Here is an 18,542-nt window from a genome sequence, read left to right on the forward strand (position 1 = left end):
TTAAATATACAAGACTTGACTGCTATTTTACATGAAAAAAATTGAATTGAATAAAAGGTTATAAATAGACTTTGACTATATCTTACATTGAAAGAAATCAATTGAAAAACAATGGTGATTACTTGAAAATGAATAAAATAAAAATAATGATAATTACAATTAAAAGATGTAATTAGGGAAAATGATTGAGAGATATATATTATTTCAATTAAAATAGGATTATAGGAAAGTGCGCGCGTCTTTGATTTGTATGCTTCATGGAGATTGTTCTTTGAATATATTTACTCTTCTTCATTTTTTTTTGGTATTCTGAATATTTACTTTTTGGAGGTGTGGTGGTCTGGTTTGTACATTGAATTCAGTGATGGTGGTGTGGTTCGTTCGTGATGAGAGGATGTATTTGTACGTCAAATTCTGGGAAAACGAAAATGGTTACTCTCTTATTTGTCAAAGAAAAATGGAATATGTTATAAAAAAATTAATAATTCTTTTTTTTTATAGACATAAAAAAAAAATTAATAATTCAGTTGAACATTCGAGAATCACAAATTAATTACTTTCGTGCAAGGAGTCTTAATTTGTTTAGTCTTAATTTGTTTTAATGTTATTAAACTCAAACCGATCATCGATTTAGTTGCGTAGCATGTCAATGGATCCCTAGTTCAAAAAGTATGTTATTGGTTAAACCGCTTAAATTAAATTTATATAAAGATATATAATAAAGGGAAATAATTTTTTTATGTTGTAGAAAAATAGTTATCTTATATTGTAAAAACAAGATTGCAAGTGGGATCCATAGGTAAGAAGAGAAAAAAAAAGAAGAAGTTGGCCCCACTCATCTTTTGTGTATGTAGGAAATTTAGTTATCTCATATAAAATGAGATAGATATAACCTTATAATAAATGAGAAATGATTCGTTTACAAACTTTTTTATAAATTAGTCAATAGTCAGACATAATGTAGTTTGTAAACAAAAAATCTGTAAATATAAAAATTTTCATAATAAACATATAAATAGAAATAATATAAAAACAAAAAATTATTTGATTTAGTAGTTAGCATTTCACTCTCCTTCTCTTTAGGTGTCAAATTTAAATCCCAAGGAGTAAAATTGTGGTGAAAATTTTCGTCACAATTTTAAAAAATCAGTTTAACCTGAAAATCAATACCGAGTTAACACCAGTTGAACCTAAGTTTTGACCGTTTCACCGGTTCTTAATCAGGTTGTATGCATGACTGGTTTATTAGCAGAACCGGACCAGTTAGTGGTTTGATTTATAGTTCAACCAGCCCGGCCAGTTTTAATAACCCTGTTTCATTTAGTAGTTCAACTATATTTGCCATAGTTAGAGATTCAAAAGTCAAGGGTCAAATGAAGGGAAAAGGGGATGAGAACGAAGGAATTAAAGATGTATTGGTTTGTGGATATTTTTTTATTTTTTTATTTTATTAATAACTATAAAAATATTATATTATTTTTATCTAATCATAAATTTGAAAAAATATAATTAAAAATAAAGTAAAAAGTATATTTATAAACAAATACATAGAATGTTTCAAGAAGAAAACAAACTTAAAAAAAAAGTGCAATTTTTTTGCATGTAATTAAGTAGTAAACTTGCTAGATTTTTTTAAATTATATTTGATTGATCTAAATTGTCCTTTGTGGATCACCCAAACTGGTATCAGCTCAAGAAAAGCACTTAAAATGTATCAAAAGATTTATGACGAAGTTTTTTGGTGAAAAAGATCTACCTTCTTTAACAACTACAATTTTCAGATATGGGCTGAGTAATTTCACAAATCCAATTATTCTAATTAAGTACCTCTCATTATAATTCTAATAAAAATGCGATAGGGTCAAACTCCGAGTATTGCAACTTGTTTACATTTAATTTCATAAATATTAGCTTAAATTAAGCTTAAAGTGAATGATTTAAATTAACAATATTAAATAAAAAACTTTTATTTAATTTGTTTTAAAAAAGAAAGGTTAAGACACACAGTTTCATATGCTTGGCTACTTGTGAAAAAAACGCCTAAACACCTGAATTTCATTATATACAACTTTTTCTCTTTGATTTGAGTTCAGTCAACTTTGAAAGCACAATTGGAATCTCATGCTAGTAGTGCAAACATGTCCATTAACTTGATGACCCCTTTTAGACGATAGCTTAAATCCTCAACAGTGAATTTTAATAATGAAAGATCAAGAAAAGAGATAGGGAAACACTGGGAAGCAAGGTGAGTTTGTCAATATATGAAGTTTGAAACGCATCAACCTTGGAAAAAACCTATGCCACTGCAAAGAAGGTTACGACCGGAGTAGTTAATAAGGGTTCACGTTACTGGCTTCTTCGTGTATTCAAATTAAACGCTCTTCTTGGAGTGTTTTCCGAGCTTCATTTGCGATTCAAAGTTTTGTTACCTACACAATTATTGGGATTAGTGGTTATAATTAATCATTTAAATATTAACAAATAAATACAAAATAATAATGTTAATAATTTTTTAATTATGTGAGTAATTCAATACTAGTGAATCAATGATATAATAATTTTTTTATTCTGTAAAAATAATATAATATAATATAATATGCCACTATTATTATTATAATTAACCATATAAATATTTAAATAAAAATATGAATAAAATATTAAGCACTCATATATTACATTTATAACGCTTTTCTTTTATGATGATGTATTAAAGGCAGCCATGACTACACTGAAATCCATGTGTGGCGCCATTAATTTATGATATCTTCATGCTTAATGAAATGGATAAATTTAATTTTCCGAATTGATTCAATTGGTTTTGTTTGGGAAGAGAAGTAAATTTAAATTTAAATCTGAGTAAAATCATAATGCAATTGCAGTCAATAAAGTATTTTTTTAATGGCATGAATAAACCCTGTACGTTTTATTTATTTATTTATTTTCTAAGATGAAATATAGATGCTTTTCAAAATAAATATCGATATTCGAGACAACGCCCACAATGTAGTCAACAACGGAAGCGAAAATCAGGCGGAAGATTAGGAATTTGGTATTACCAGTGTAACCCTCTCACCCTCGTCCCTCAAGTCAAATTAAAATAAACAAACAAACAAGAAAATACAAGGATAACCAACAAAGTAAGGAAAACACAAAGAGCTACATATGTCTCTTCTTGCATGTTCACATCCATTCATCTTTGTATGCTTTCTCAGTGTAGTATTTCTCTTTTCATCTGTGATGCCAAAATGGAAACATAAATAATCTGAACATAAGTGTTACGGATGAAAAATATCACCATCACTACCCGAAATAAATAAAAACAAAAATTGACTGAAACAAATGATCATAAATTGTCACTCAAAGTATGAAGAAAAAGAGTATATATGTATGTTATTTTGTTACCTGAAAAAATGAGGCCAACAAAATACAAAAGATGCTTAGGGAAACCTATAGACAAAATGCAGAGTTTAAAAGTCATTTTGGACGTTTCTCATGTTGGGAAAAAGATTGATAAGAGAAGTGACAATAAGCGACAAAAAAATGACAAACAGAGGAAATGGGAAAAAAGTATATTCGTGGCTTCTTAGAAATTTTTCAAGTCTTTCTCATGCAAAGTCCCAATTCACTCACACAGACATTGAAACACAAAGGGAGAGTGAGAGAGATCAGGTTGATAGGAATGAAGCCTGGTCCGGTATCACATAAATATGGCTATAGCATCACCTAATTAATTATGTGACATCGTACCAGACAACATACCCATCAACCCCAAACTCTCATTTGCATTCCCTATAATTCAATGATGTCACACAAAGAATATAGAAAAAGCTCTTCATACTCGAAACAAACCATAAGCCCATTTATAATCTTAAACCTAATGTTCTTGTATAGCTACTCACACCTTTCTTCTCATTTTATACACGAGGGAGACTAAGCAATGATAAAGATAAGCACCGGGAGTAACGTGCGTCTATCTCATTCACGTTTCACACGCATTCACTCACATTTCACACGTATCCACCTTTGAACAAATCAAGCACAAATGACTCTCCAGCTATGAAAGGGTTCACACTACTGCTTGGCACGTGTCCTTAACTCTCTTTTTCAAATGTTATTCATTCAGCTTAATTTGTAATCCAAACTGTATACTTTTTAAAAATTGTCAGTAACTGTATGATATTTTGATGGACTCCAAGATATCTAAATTCTACAACTTGACATTAAAACTTAAAAATATTTTTAATTTTAAAGTTATAGCTAGTAATTCTATAACAAGAAGGACAGTTCATGAAACTATATATAAAAAAAAAATATAGCTGATATTTTTCTCCAAGGAAAATATTTCAAAATTTCTAATGAATAAGCAAAGTTGAAAATTTCAGATGCGATTAATAAAAGTTATTTTATTTGCACCCAAAAAATAGTGATTTTACTTTTCAAGGTGGCTAATTGGGTATAAAGAAGATTTAAGCTAAATAATAAAATATGACTTTTTAAAAAAAAATTATATAAAGAGTTTATTAGAATTTATTTAGTTTACTTTTCAAGATACAAAAGTTTTAGTACTGGAACATTTATACTGACTGAATTTATTCCATTGCAATGATATTTTTAATCTGATTAAATTCTTAACAAAATCTTGAACTTGAAAACAAATCTAAACATCACTATTAGAATATTTAATATATTATAAGAAACTATTAAAATTAAAAAATATTCATTTAAACTATTATTTTTGTAGTGACTTCAACATCTTAATTGACTTTTAAAACTAGATAGAATTAATAAGTATTAAAACTATAAATAAATAAAAAAACAAGCTAACCGCAGTTGATTAGGGGGTAAATTATTTGGTACTACCTTCAGGTGTAATAAAAAAGTCGCAGAAATTTGTTACGAAAGTTATATTACTTTATAAAATATAAGAAGATAGACAAACTAAAAATGAGTAAAATATTTTAACAATATTTCATTATGACATGTCATGTAAGGTTATTAATATATAAGATTTGACTATATTATATTATATGGAAAGAAATGAATTGAAATAATGGAGATTTTTGGAACGAAAGAAATTAATTGAAATAAAGGTGATTTTGGGAAATAAATAAATAAAAATAATGATAATTACAATTAAAAGATGTTATTTGAGGAAATGATTGAGAGTGTGCCTTTGACTTGTATGTCTGCTTCATGGAGATTGTTCTTTGTATGTATACTTTGTGGAAATGTGGTGTGGTCTGGTTAGTGCATTGAATTCATTGATGTTGGTCTGGTTCATTCGTGTGCATAGTTAGAGAATTAGAGTCAAGGGTCAAGTATACTTGCCATAGTTAGAGATTCAGGAGTCAAAGGGTCAAACGAGGGGCAAAGGGAATGAGAATGAAGGAATTAATGATGGGTTTGTGGAATTTTTTATTATGGGGCAGGATATTCTTACACCGGTGTAAGAGTTAGAAGTCTTACACTCAATGTTGACCATTGATCCACTTGTATCCAATGGCTCACATAACTAAAAAATTAGAACCCTTAGATATAAGTTGGATCAACGGACAAAATCAAGAGTGTAACTTACACTGGTGTAAAATGATCCTGACCCTTTTATTATTATTTTATTTTAGTTATTAATTATAAAATATTATATTACTTTCATTTTATCATACAATTTTTTAAAATAAAAAAAAATTAAAAGTAAAGTGAAATTTTTATAATTATTATTAATAATAAAAAACAGAAGAAGTTTTTTTATAAATCAAATACATCAAAGGTTTCAAGATAAGAAAACAACAAGCTTAAAAAATAAATAAATAAAAATGTACAAAGTTTTTGCACATAAGTAGTAAACTTGCTAGGTTTTTTAATTATTTTTTATTGATCTGAATTGTCCTTTGTGGATCACCGAAGTAGGTATCTACTCAAGAAAAGCACTTAAAATTTATCAAAAGATTCATGACAAATTTCTTGGCAAAAGATCTACCTTCTTTAACAAGTACGGTTTTTTAGATTAATTTGGGCTATATAACTTCACAAATCCTGTTATTCTAATTAAGTAGCTCATCATTTATACATAATATCTATAATTTTACATACATAATTTATCTTTCCATGACTTGTTACTATTTTAATTGTCTTTCTATCTCATTCCATTAAATATAATTAAATGAGTTTTAAGTTAAGGCTAATTAGAGAATATTATTATTTTGTTTACCGAGAGAGAATATTATGATTTACTCGCTAGATTTTCGTTTATGCATTGTAAGTTAGTAACAACAAAAAACTTTACAAGAGAAGATACTAAGTAGTGTTTGGTTCGGTAGAAATTTTTTTTATTAGGGAAATGTAATTGATAGGAAAGTGGTTAGAGAGTGAGTTTGATAGAAAAATGCAAAAAAAGTTGTTTGGTTGACCCAAATATTACCAGAGAAATTTATTTAAATATGCAAAATCTATGTTCGGGAGAAACTTTACACCTGTTTTTTCACTTCCCCAGTCATCTCAAAATACCACATCTCAAGTGGTATTTTGTAACAGTTAATTTCATCCAAAAATCAACACAAAAGTCATTTTTCCATCTATCCTATTTGCCTGGTATTTCTTGAAAAAACCTGAACCAAACGTGGCATTTTCTAATATCCACCTACACTTTCCCATCAATCCTAAAATAAACCTTCAACCAAACACTACCTAAATATATCAAAGTTTCCGTTTAATTTATCCAATGTAACAACAGGAGGATTTTACTAGAGAAGATATTAAATATATCAAAGTCCATTTCTTTATGTTAAAATTTGTCCTATACGATTTTGTTAATTCATTTTTGATCGAATGGATCTAGTATTGAATTAGGATCAATGCTTGAGAATAGAAATAATGCGCGCGCATTTATGTAGGTATCCATTTTTGTTCATATATCATAATCATATATGTTATATATGTTACGGTAAATAACAGAAAATGTAATAGATTTCCGAATTTTAAATCGCGGATACATACATATCTTTACTATACTGAAACGACTTCCATTATGCGTATCAAACCAATAGCGATTTATACAAGCTAAATCTTCTAATCGAGAATTTGGCCAAAGAAACAATTTTACATTCATTAGTTTATTTTTTCCGATCCAGTTCCTCCACCACCGCGAACCCCAGTTAGATTCAGGCATTTCCTCCGAAATTGAGTGTTGAATTCTAATCAAATTAGAAAAATTCAAAAATTACAAACAAATTTTATTCACTGATAATAACTTTAAAATCTATTCATTTACGATGTAATTCAAACAAATCATTAGTGTTATTTGAGATTCATGTATATTACGAGTCTCATATTGATTACCTTTACGACTGATGTGGGGTTTATAAGTCCTTACATACTCTCAATTTTTTAGCTAGCTTTTAAGATGTGGACCTCGAGGTCCATAACAATTAGTGTATTGAATACTGATAGGTGAGTGAAGCCGCCAAAAGGGAAAGGGCCGTCCACCGTGGACGTCGGCCCTCAACATGCTTCATAATTGTTTGTTGGTTCAATTATTTCAATCATTAGTGTTATTTGAGATTCATGTATATTACGAGTCTCATATTGATTACCTTTACGACTGATGTGGGGTTTATAAGTCCTTACATACTCTCAATTTTTTAGCTAGCTTTTAAGATGTGGACCTCGAGGTCCATAACAATTAGTGTATTGAATACTGATAGGTGAGTGAAGCCGCCAAAAGGGAAAGGGCCGTCCACCGTGGACGTCGGCCCTCAACATGCTTCATAATTGTTTGTTGGTTCAATTATTTCAATTATTTAATACTTTTCAATAGTTTGGTTTTTCTTGTAAATTTCTTTGAATTGCCTATCTTTGCTTTGATTCTGTTAAGAACCTTGGGATACACCACCCCAAAAGCTAGCTCAAAGGGTGAGAGTGCTCAAAGCCTTATAAACTCCACATTAGTTGCACATACAACCAATGTGGAACTATATATCTCACCACGTCCCCTCACACGAGAGCCCATTGGACTTGAAGAGTGGAAGATGCAACAGGCCCAGTCTACCTGTGCTAAGAAAGTCCACAAGAGAAAGTGGGGGACGACGAGACTCTGATACCATGTAAAGAACCTTGGGATACACCACCTCAAAAGCTAGCTCAAAGGGTGGGAGTGCCCAAGGCCTTATAAACCTCACATTAGTTGCATATATTTCTCAACACGCCCCCTCACACGAGAGCCCACTGGGCTTGAAGGGTGGACAACATACAAGCCCACCTACATGTGAAAATTCCACTACAAAGAAAGTGGGAGGCGGTGAGATTTCGAACGCTTTGATACCATGTTAAGAACCTTGGGGGTTGAATTGGTTCTTTACAGATTCTTATTTTCTTTTTCTTTTTCGGGACGAATGAATACATCTCATTCAGGATTAAACGAAAGAGAGGAGAGACAAATAAAGGAGAGAGATGAGAAAAATCTGATTATATTGATTACGAAAGAATTACACACTTCTGATACTCAGAATAGGTAATATATATATATATATATAAACATATAAATTGAGTAACAAACTTCTAACAGATTAACCAAACTTTAAATGATCCTCTAGATGGATTCACTAACATAACAGAAAGAGGAGTGTATCTATACACACGTCCACATGCATTTAGTACATTTACTAACAATACATGTTATTATGCATTGTTTCAAAATCCTTCAATAAATTGGATTCATCTACCTTGCATTTATAACTTCTTCTTTTTTGGTGAAAAGCATTTATAACTTTGATCTATTGATCAAAGTTATTCTTTCAGATTTTGAATATAGACAACACTTATCCTATTATTTGCCTTTTAACAAGAAGGTTCAAAACAATAATACATGATGCAGATGACCTACTAGATGTTTTGGAGATTTAAGATTTGCAGTGCACATTCAAGTTTTGTAACAGAGTGATGAATGTCGTGGGATGATTTATTTTCATTTGATAATCAAATTGCTTGTCATTATGAATTAGCTCATAAGATTAGTTATTGGTCATAAATGAATTCAAGAGAGATATGAATTGAGGTTATATAATTTTTCAATTAAATCAAAGCTAATGATAACTTTTATCGATAAAGAAAATAGCAAATAGGTAACATTGCAATTACATGAGAAAAAATTCAAAAGGAATTGAGTAGGCATTTAGAATTTTTTAGAAACCTATATGTAGAGGTAACACATGTAGGAGAGAATAATTTACGCATGCAACTTTCATGTGTCATGCATACAATATTTATTTTTGTCATAAAATTCATATTTAACGTTAAAAAAACATGAACATGGATAATCTTGTGAGCTTAGAATTCTTCTCTTTTTTTTATTTTCTTTTTAAATTTATCTTATTTCGTAAGCAGTGCATCACTTGGCTTGTTATCATCAAAATTAAACAAGGTGTGACCCAACATTAGCAATATTCAATAGAATTTAAGTGATGTTACCAAAGATATGTCCAAGTTGAAACTGAACCCAAATTTGGAATATCCTACACAAAATGATAGTGCCAAGAGGGAAACAAGTTCTTTAATTTTACAATCAAACATAATTGGTAGGGAAGAAGACAGAAATGAAATTATTGACTTGGTGAAACAAACTAATACTGATACTACTAGAAAAGAACGGATATACAGTTTAGGTACATGGGCATGGGCATACAAGCAATCTCGGTCCTCCAACAAGCCACCATCTAGTATGTCCCATCAGGAGCACGACAGGAAGCACGAATTGGTTACGCAACTGCAGGGTATGGTTGCACAGCAAGAGAATGACCTGTCATTGGTATGGGGTACAGTTGCATAACTGGATAGTCTCATGTCAATGATGCAGAGGCAAATAGAACAAATGAAGAAGCTCATACGAAGGATTCCTAGGGTATTGTTTGATACTGAGGATGACGACGAGACTCGATCCCCTTCTCAGGACTTAGGTGATGACCATGATAATGAAGATCATCTAGTTGTATGAATTTTGTTGATATTGTTTGGATGTATTTGATTAGTATATGACATGGGTTTTTGTACATTTAATTCTATTAATTAAGGTGATTTGATTTTGATATGATTGGTATTAATTTTGTAGAGAGAGAAATTTAAAAAAAAAAGTCAATTTTTTTTACGGATCAGGTATTCCATTGAAAACTATGACAACAGTTTTCGACGAAAATTAACTGATTTTTTGTGGATAATTTTCAATGGAATCCGTTTTTCGTCAAAAAATATTTCAATGAAATTTTATTCATTTTTCGTCTATAATTTTAGGAGAAATTTTAATTATTTTTCGTCGAAATTTTTTTACGGAATTCATTAAATAAATAGTATTTTTGGCTGCTATTTTTTGATGAAATAATCAAACTTTTGACAGAAATTCTTTTTGGACTGAATCTCTAATTTTGTCAAAAATATCGTTATCTACGAAGAGAAATTTAACGACTTGAATTTCGTCGATATTTTCATTAAAAACTTCATTTTTTACGAAACTTTCACTTTTTTGTCGAAAAAATGGCATTTTCTAATAATGCGACCATAATATTTCTTTGACTACTATTAATTAATGTTGGCATTGGGGGTCTAGGTAAGACAGTTCTTGCTCAATTGGTGTACAATGATGATAAAATGAAGAAGTTTTTCGACAAATCAACGTGGGTGGTCGTTTCAGAAGATTTTGAAGTAAAAATTATTGTGAATTTTATTTTAAAATCATTATACCATTATGTATGTAATTGATGACTTAAAACAAGACCAACTATAAATGATGCTTCAAGAGGCACTGAATGGGAAAAGACACATGCTTGTCCTTTGATAACGTGTGGAATGAAAGTCAACTGCAGCGAAATGATTTAAGAACTCGTCTGATGTATCGAAGTCAAGGCACTCAGATATTAGTGATAATCACACAAATAATGGGTACTAACACCCCGTAGGCTTTACAAGGTTTGACAAACAAGCAATCATGGACTTTGATGAAGAACTTGACATTTAGTGAAAATGTCACTAGAATGAGCCCAAATCTTGAATCAATTGGTAAAAGAATTGTAGAAAAGTGTTGTTGAGTTCCACTAGCAATTAGAAATATGGGAGGCTTGTTACAAAATGAAGAAAGTGATTATTGGTTATATATTTTAAACGATGATACTTGAAAGTGGTGTGAAGACGATAAACATAGTATTATGATTTATGCCAGCGCTAAAATTGAGCTACCAAAACTTGCCACTTGCATTAAAAAAAAATGCTTGGCATATTGTTGTTTGTATCCCAAAGGTTGTTATATTGAAAATAATGAATTGATTCAATTATAGATGGCACAAGGTTACCTTCAAAGTTTAATTGAAACACAATCTACGAAAGATGTGCGCAATCAATGCATCAAGATTTTGTTGATGAGGTCATTTTTTTCAACATATGTCGAGTATACACATTGAGATAACTTGCTTCAATTGCATGAGTACTTTATGCATGATCTTGCAAAGTTAGTGGCTGAGAATGATTGTTCCCGAGTTAGCGAGGGAAAAGAATTGTTGAAAGACCCATGCACGTATTCATTGGATATATTAGATTTAAGTAAATTGCGAACCTTTATTTGTGGCAAAGCTCAAGTTAGATTTGTGACCAATTAAATCATATGTCATCCCAGAAGACATTCCTTTCCAAGATGATTTCATAGAAGCAGTGGCTGAATTCACTGCAAACTCAATATATCTCTTTAAATTTCCCATTTTTCTAGAACTGTCAGCAGTTTCAACTAAGTTGTTTATTTCACCTTTTGACATCCTCTCAAACTCTTCTTCAAAGCATCTAAACTCATCCATGGCACTTTGCATGACCGAGTCAAGGTAGTCCTCAGATTGTTGCATAGCAACATCTGCTTCTTCCACTTCTTTTTCTTGCTCAAGTTCCATATCTGCCCATGCCTTGTATGATTCAATCTCGAATAGCTTCATGAGGTCTTTGATTGTGGAAGGATCAAAATCTTTATCTTGCAAAGCTTGATCTGAGAGGAAGGTGAACTGGGAGATGAGGGCTTCCATTTTTTTTCTTTTGTGAGTGTGAATAGCTGGGTTTAGCACAAGAAAAAGAGGATGGTGAATCATATAAAAGATGGGTATTTGGCCTATTAGAGAGTTAAGAATTTCTTGGTTTAGAATTTGTTGTAGGGTCACGTGATACTAAAACCATATTGGACAAAGTCTTTTTGAGTAAAACTCTTGTGGGAGAGTCAAACATAGGATCTAAATAGTAAATATCTAATTATTAGAATTTAGATCTTTATTGGTTTATAAAACTTGTGGAAGAAATTCTTCTTATTTTTATCTTGGCTTAGATAAAATTTTCCTTCATAAATGTAGACCTCATTTTGCTGTGGAAAGGGCTTGGAGAGCCGTTGGAACTCCTTTTGTTCTATGCTTAAGACATTGTCTGAAGAGTGGCTTTTCTTATGTAACTCAGTTATGGAATCTCAATCATAGCAGGAGAGTGGGACCATTATTTTGGAAATTTGATGTTATCATTTCTCAAAGCGTGGATGGATGTGGACTTCTTGAGTGGGCGTTTGGTAGAGGAGAAAAAAAAATTTGTCTGAGAATCTCGATTTTCAAAAATATAATTTTTACATTCAGTTTACAATAATTTAATTTTCCAAAAATCCTGAAAAATAAAGTGTACCAAACGTCCCCTCATGAATGTAAAATAGGCTAGCTAGACGTTACCAGTCTTAGGTCTCTCAAGTTTGCGTATGTATCAAAATTTTAATTGTGAATGTGAAAATAACAATGTAAGTTTAATTGTAATTAATTAAATAATAAAAACTATACAAATTTAAAATGACGTGCGTGTAAGTGTGGATGGGTTAAGGTAAAAGAATGCCTTTTCATGCTGCTACAACAAATCATTTACACAGTGAGAAAAGTGAGGTAGATTATGACAGCTCACGAGGAAAATAGGAAGGTACGGAAGATAACTGGGTGAACGGATCGTCGGGGCGTTTGGTACAGGAAATTTTTTTTTTTTTCAGAAATTTCAATTTTCAAAAACATAATTTTTACATTCAGTTTATGATAATATCTGAAAATTTAAAATTTTAAAAAATTCAATTTCCTGAAAATCCAAAAAAATGCCGCATACCAAACGCTGCCTTAAGGTCAGACGGTCTGGCTTATGAACCGTAGTTAGTTGAGCAAATGTACAACTCACTGTACTTGTATGTCAATTTTTTCAAAAGGCACATTAATTACATAGTGACTTTTGGCAAAGTTTTAGTTTTTGTTTTTTTGTTTTTTAAAGAATGTCAAGCATATCAAATTCTCGTATTTTCCGTTACGAGGATTTGAATTGATGAGGGGATTAAGTTCATTATCGCTTAAATCAATGATTATTGTTTGATTTGTCTAAGTTGGCTTTAAGATAAATTTAAATATTGTACAAATTATTAAATATTACTCATGAAATGCGATTTTCTGCAATTAAAAAATCAACTGTGTTCCAATCAATCCTACATCTAGATACTTTTAATTCTTTTTTATACCAAACAAAACATTTTGACGAAGGAATTCATCTTGGAGACTTGTACTACATATGATCGCCATCCAATCAAACAAATACTTGTAAAATCCTTGATTAGTCATTCAACAAAATGAAATTTCACTTTTCTCCTCTTAAAATTAATATTGTGCAATTCATTTTCTACGCAAAAATAAAATAAAATGAAATCATGACATGATTCCAGAAATCAGATTATATTATAAATGTTTCAGAAATATCTAAATTCTAGCGATTAGATAATTTTTCTATTAGATACTTAAATTTGGGATTTGTTATGAATTGTCGTTAACAAAGGAAAAAAGATAGTTTCAATTTTATGTATAACTCTTGTAAATATTATTTACTGGTACATTATTCTATCTATCTATATATATATATATATATATATATTTTACTTTGAGGGCATGAGTATACTAAAAGAAAATGAATATTCATTCTATGTCAGTTGAATAATAAACTCGTTCGCATTCTATCTCAACTTTAAAACAGCCAAATCCAACTTTGACTGGAACAATTTCATTTAAATCTAACAGATTTTTCTTTGCGGGCCTGCAAGCCTAGTATATTCGATGATGGACCTCCACCATGGGCCTCTATACTGTTGTCTGTTGGGTCCAACTATGAATGCTAAGGTAAATTGTGAATTGTGAATCATGAAAGAAAAATACGATTTACCTTTTTTAACGATGAAGATAAAAAATAGGAAAAATATTTTCTATTATTTTTGATTTATAAAAAATGGTTTTTTTTTTTGGGGGTGGGGGCGCGACATGTTGTGCCGGGAAAAAAAGTCTAAAAAAAAAATAAAAAAATAAAAAAATAAAAAAGGTTATATTTACAAAGGGAAAAACATATATCCTTTTAAAGGATATAAGCTTATATCATTTTATATCCTAACGATTGATTTTCGTCCATCAACGGTTATAATTTATTGGGTCAAATTTAATGGGCCAAATTTATTATTAATTAATTAATAATTTTGATCCAATAAATTAAAATCGTTAATGAACGAAAAATCAACGGTTAGGATCTAAAATGATATAGGATTATATCTTTTAAAATGACATATATTATTCCTATTTACAAATTAATTAATAAATTTGAACTATAAATTATAATCGTTGATTGACAAAAATCAACAGTTATAATTTAAAATGACACAAAATTATATGCTTTAAAAAATAAATGCTTTTCCCCTTAGTTATTTTATTTGAGGACAATTATATTTACAAATTAAATAGTTTATAAACTCTTAGAAGGAAATTTTAAATGTTAATTTTTGTCAATTTGAAGCTTATAGTTTATGAAAAAAAGTGTTTGTCATTTTAAATGACATAATATTATGTCATTTTAAGAGAGAGATAGACACAAAATAATATTTTTTATTTAAAATTTAAATTAAAAAAACCATTCACTTTCTACCCTATGATTTCCATTCTTTGTGTCTATCTCCCTCTTATAATGATATAACTTATGTCATTTAAAATGACAAACATCAAATCCATAATTTATAGGGTTACATTTATTAAATAGTTTATCAACTCTTACAATCAAATTTTATTCGTTTGATTTTCGACAATCTAACGATTATAACTTTTTGGATTATATTTATTATTTAATTATTAATTCTCAAAGCGGCGAAAATCAATGATTTATTATAAGAATTTTTAAAATTATTTAGTTTGTTAAATGCGAAAAATGTTTATCCTTTTAGAGGATAATTTTGTGTAATTTTATATTTTAATTGTTGATTTCCGTCAATCAACAATTATAATTTATTGATCAAATTTATTAATTAATTAAAAATTTAGAATAAATTATAATCATTAATTGACAAAAATCAACAGTTAAAATCTAAAATGACACAAGATTATCCTTTAAAATTATAAATATTTTTTTCCATAATTAATAAAACAAACGGGGGAGTAAAACTGAAATAAAAATTACCATGCCCAGATATAGATCCAAAGAGTGAAGCGTTACATTCTTCATTGCTCAAAATTAAGTGAGAAAGAAGAGAAACCTTATTGTGTCCATAGAGAGAGAGAGAGTGAAAGTGAAAGTGAAAGGGAGAGAGAAGGGGTTATGGGGAACATAGCTATGTTAACTTCGTTATCCCTCTTCCTCTGCATCTTCTCAATCAATCTTGTACCTTCCGCTGTCGCTGTCTGGATCACATTACCCGCCTCTGGCACCAAGTGCGTCTCCGAAGAAATCCAGAACAATGTCGTCGTTTTGGCCGATTACGTCGTCGTTCCTGATGATCCCTCCCACGTCCCCACCATCGCCGTCAAGGTACCATTTTTCCCTTTCATACGGCAACCCTTTTCGGATTTATTTCGTGGGTCGTTTTTTAATTGTTTTTATTGTCTGTTTTTCTTTCCCTTGTTGTGATTTTTTTTGGTTTCTGAGAAAATTGAGGTGGGAATGTATTGAGTTCCTGAATTTTCGTGTCGTGTGCCTATTGTAGTACTTGATAAATTGTTGGGAAGATTTGTTTTGTCGTGGATTTGATGTTTTACAGTTTGGGAAAATTCTTATTTGTATTGGTTATGTTGTGGTTGATGTTATTACCTTATAAAAAATACATATTTATCATTGTTAGATTTAGCATTGACTTTGTAAAATTAGTTGATGAACAAAAAAAAAAAAAAAAAGAGTTAGGGAGGATTTAGTGAGATGTTTTCCATTAATTAAGTATTTGACAATTTGCAGTTGCCTAATTGATTAGTTGGAAACTCATGTTGTGGACCACGTTCAGAAAACCGTGCTTTTTGTATGTTAATTTTAGATGTGAGCTTCAAGAAAGTAGTATCCAAGTATCTTATTTTGATCAACAAATTTTTTGTGATGTTTTTCATGAATGCATGCTTATCTTGTCGGTACTTTTATGATATTTTAAATCTTGATGGCTATCACCTCTTTGTTTTTTTACATATGTCTATCAGTGAATGTAATTTTCATTGCTCAAAACTTCTCAACTTTGTTTGAATATGCTTATTTATGGAGCCTGAGTGGCTTGGGCTTAATCAGTTTTATGATAATCATACCCACAAATTGAACCTTTCTTCACATTCACTGTTATTGAGTAATTTGTTTCTGGAGATGTTTTGATAGTGGAAAGTGGACGCATCTTAGAATATGATTAACATTCATGTGGATTTGATTTTGATGGTTGGAATGTCTTACAACATGGTTCAGAGAGTAGTATCCTTGCTGTGCTGATGTCTTGCCAAGATCAAAGATAGCAGAGCTAGAAACATCAATACCTTAGCTACCTGGGCCATGGATCAATTGCATAATAACTTCAAATAAAAATGTCTCTAGTCTGTACAGAAATGGGGTTGAATAATTGTGAAAAGCATGCACTTTAAGTACTAATAGTTTAATTTCTGTTATTGAGATCTACTCATGTCATCAATATATAACTTTGGTTGGATCTTGAATGACCTTCTGATATCAGCTTGTTTATTTTGTCTATGACTTGTCTCTTGGTTTTAAATAATAATATATTTTCTTTAGGTGACATCACCATATGGAAACAATCTTCATCACAGCGAGAACACAACACATGGTCATTTTGCATTTACAACTCAAGAGACTGGGAACTACCTGGCATGCTTCTGGGTGGATGGCCATAATAAGCATGGAGGTGGGGATGTTAGTGTGAACCTGGATTGGAAAATTGGAATTGCAGCCAAGGATTGGGATACGGTTGCTAGAAAAGAGAAGATTGAGGTAAACATCTAAGTGATAGCTATAATTTCATATCTACCTATAAATATTGCATAGAACTTCTGAGTTTTACCTCTTGTGGGCTGATATTTTCTCAAGGTATAATAAGAAATGAGTTCAGACACTGTTTTAAAATGGATTTTAAGAATTCGTGCTTGTAGTTTCCTTGAATATTTTTTGCATTGTAAACTGGAAATCTTTCTGTAATTATTTGCAAGTGAATTGAATTCTATACCTCTTCTCTTTCCTTTTGAATGCTTCTTTTTGCTGATTTCTGTCTCTACATGTGATTGATACCTAGGGAGTTGAGCTTGAGCTGAGAAAGCTGGAAGGAGCAGTAGAGGCAATCCATGAGAATTTGCTCTATCTGAAGGGCAGGTAATTCCGATCATAGAGATTTCTTTTTTTTTTCGAAAATTATTTTTAACTTTCCTTATTTGTAAAAAAAAAAATATATATATATATATATATATATATGTTTTTTTTTTTTTTTTGTATTTGCTCAGGGAAGCAGAGATGAGGATCGTGAGCGAAAAAACAAATGGCAGAGTGGCATGGTTTAGTGTTATGTCCTTGGGTGTCTGCATTGCAGCTTCAGCTTTGCAATTGTGGCATTTGAAGCGATTCTTCCAGAAGAAGAAGCTCATATAGATTATGCTAGTGTTAATTTTATTTTATTAGTGAAACAACAAACGTATAATAACATAAGCTTTTTTGTGAACTCTACTTACAAGTAGTAGCCAGAAAATTTAGATACCATTTGTAGAGTTTCCAACTTTTCTTATCCACAGAAGCTTATTATAATGCATTGTCTTATGTGATATAGGATATGCAACCCGGTGGGTAAGAGGGAAAGAATTTGAATGAAATAAAAGGGGGAGTGGATCCAATTTTACAGAACTTGGTAATGTCATAATTGAGTTTATTTCTCCATTAGTATTGATAAATTTTGATTGGATTCCACTTATTTAATGTGTAGGAAGTGAAAAGACATAAAATTTGGACGTTACTAAGTGATGTGAAATTTTAATGTGACAGGATTTACATCCGATAAAAGGTGCATCTTTGGATGTTTATTAACTACTATATCTGTGCTGGGGACTACTGGGTAGGATAAGATCATTAAGGATTGTGTTGAATCACGGTTAAATGATTCGGTTGCTATTGATATCGGGGATGTAGAAGAAAGGTGTAATGTGTTAACTTACTGATGATATTGCTAAGGATATGTTTGGTAGAAGAGAAAAAGGTGA

At 30.5% G+C, this 18,542-nt stretch overlaps 2 protein-coding genes across 2 annotated transcripts; one reads left to right on the forward strand and one right to left on the reverse strand.

Moving 5' to 3' along the window:
- Positions 1-11,573: 11,573 nt before the first annotated feature.
- LOC133309040 (uncharacterized) lies at positions 11,574-12,044 on the reverse strand. The gene has a single exon (XM_061509780.1). The coding sequence runs from the start codon at positions 12,042-12,044 to the stop codon at positions 11,574-11,576; it is 471 nt and encodes a 156-aa protein (XP_061365764.1).
- Positions 12,045-15,569: 3,525 nt separating this feature from the next.
- Positions 15,570-18,066, forward strand: LOC133309025 (transmembrane emp24 domain-containing protein p24delta4-like). Its single transcript, XM_061509767.1, has 4 exons — positions 15,570-15,849; positions 17,077-17,292; positions 17,591-17,667; positions 17,796-18,066. The coding sequence occupies exons 1-4, from the start codon at positions 15,640-15,642 to the stop codon at positions 17,938-17,940; spliced, it is 648 nt and encodes a 215-aa protein (XP_061365751.1). The 5' UTR covers positions 15,570-15,639; the 3' UTR covers positions 17,941-18,066.
- Positions 18,067-18,542: the final 476 nt, after the last annotated feature.

This window comes from Gastrolobium bilobum, unplaced genomic scaffold (genome assembly GCF_033153095.1).
Source record: "Gastrolobium bilobum isolate Gb01-03AN ecotype WA unplaced genomic scaffold, APGP_CSIRO_Gbil_v1 utg8041, whole genome shotgun sequence".
Taxonomy (NCBI): Eukaryota; Viridiplantae; Streptophyta; class Magnoliopsida; order Fabales; family Fabaceae; genus Gastrolobium; species Gastrolobium bilobum.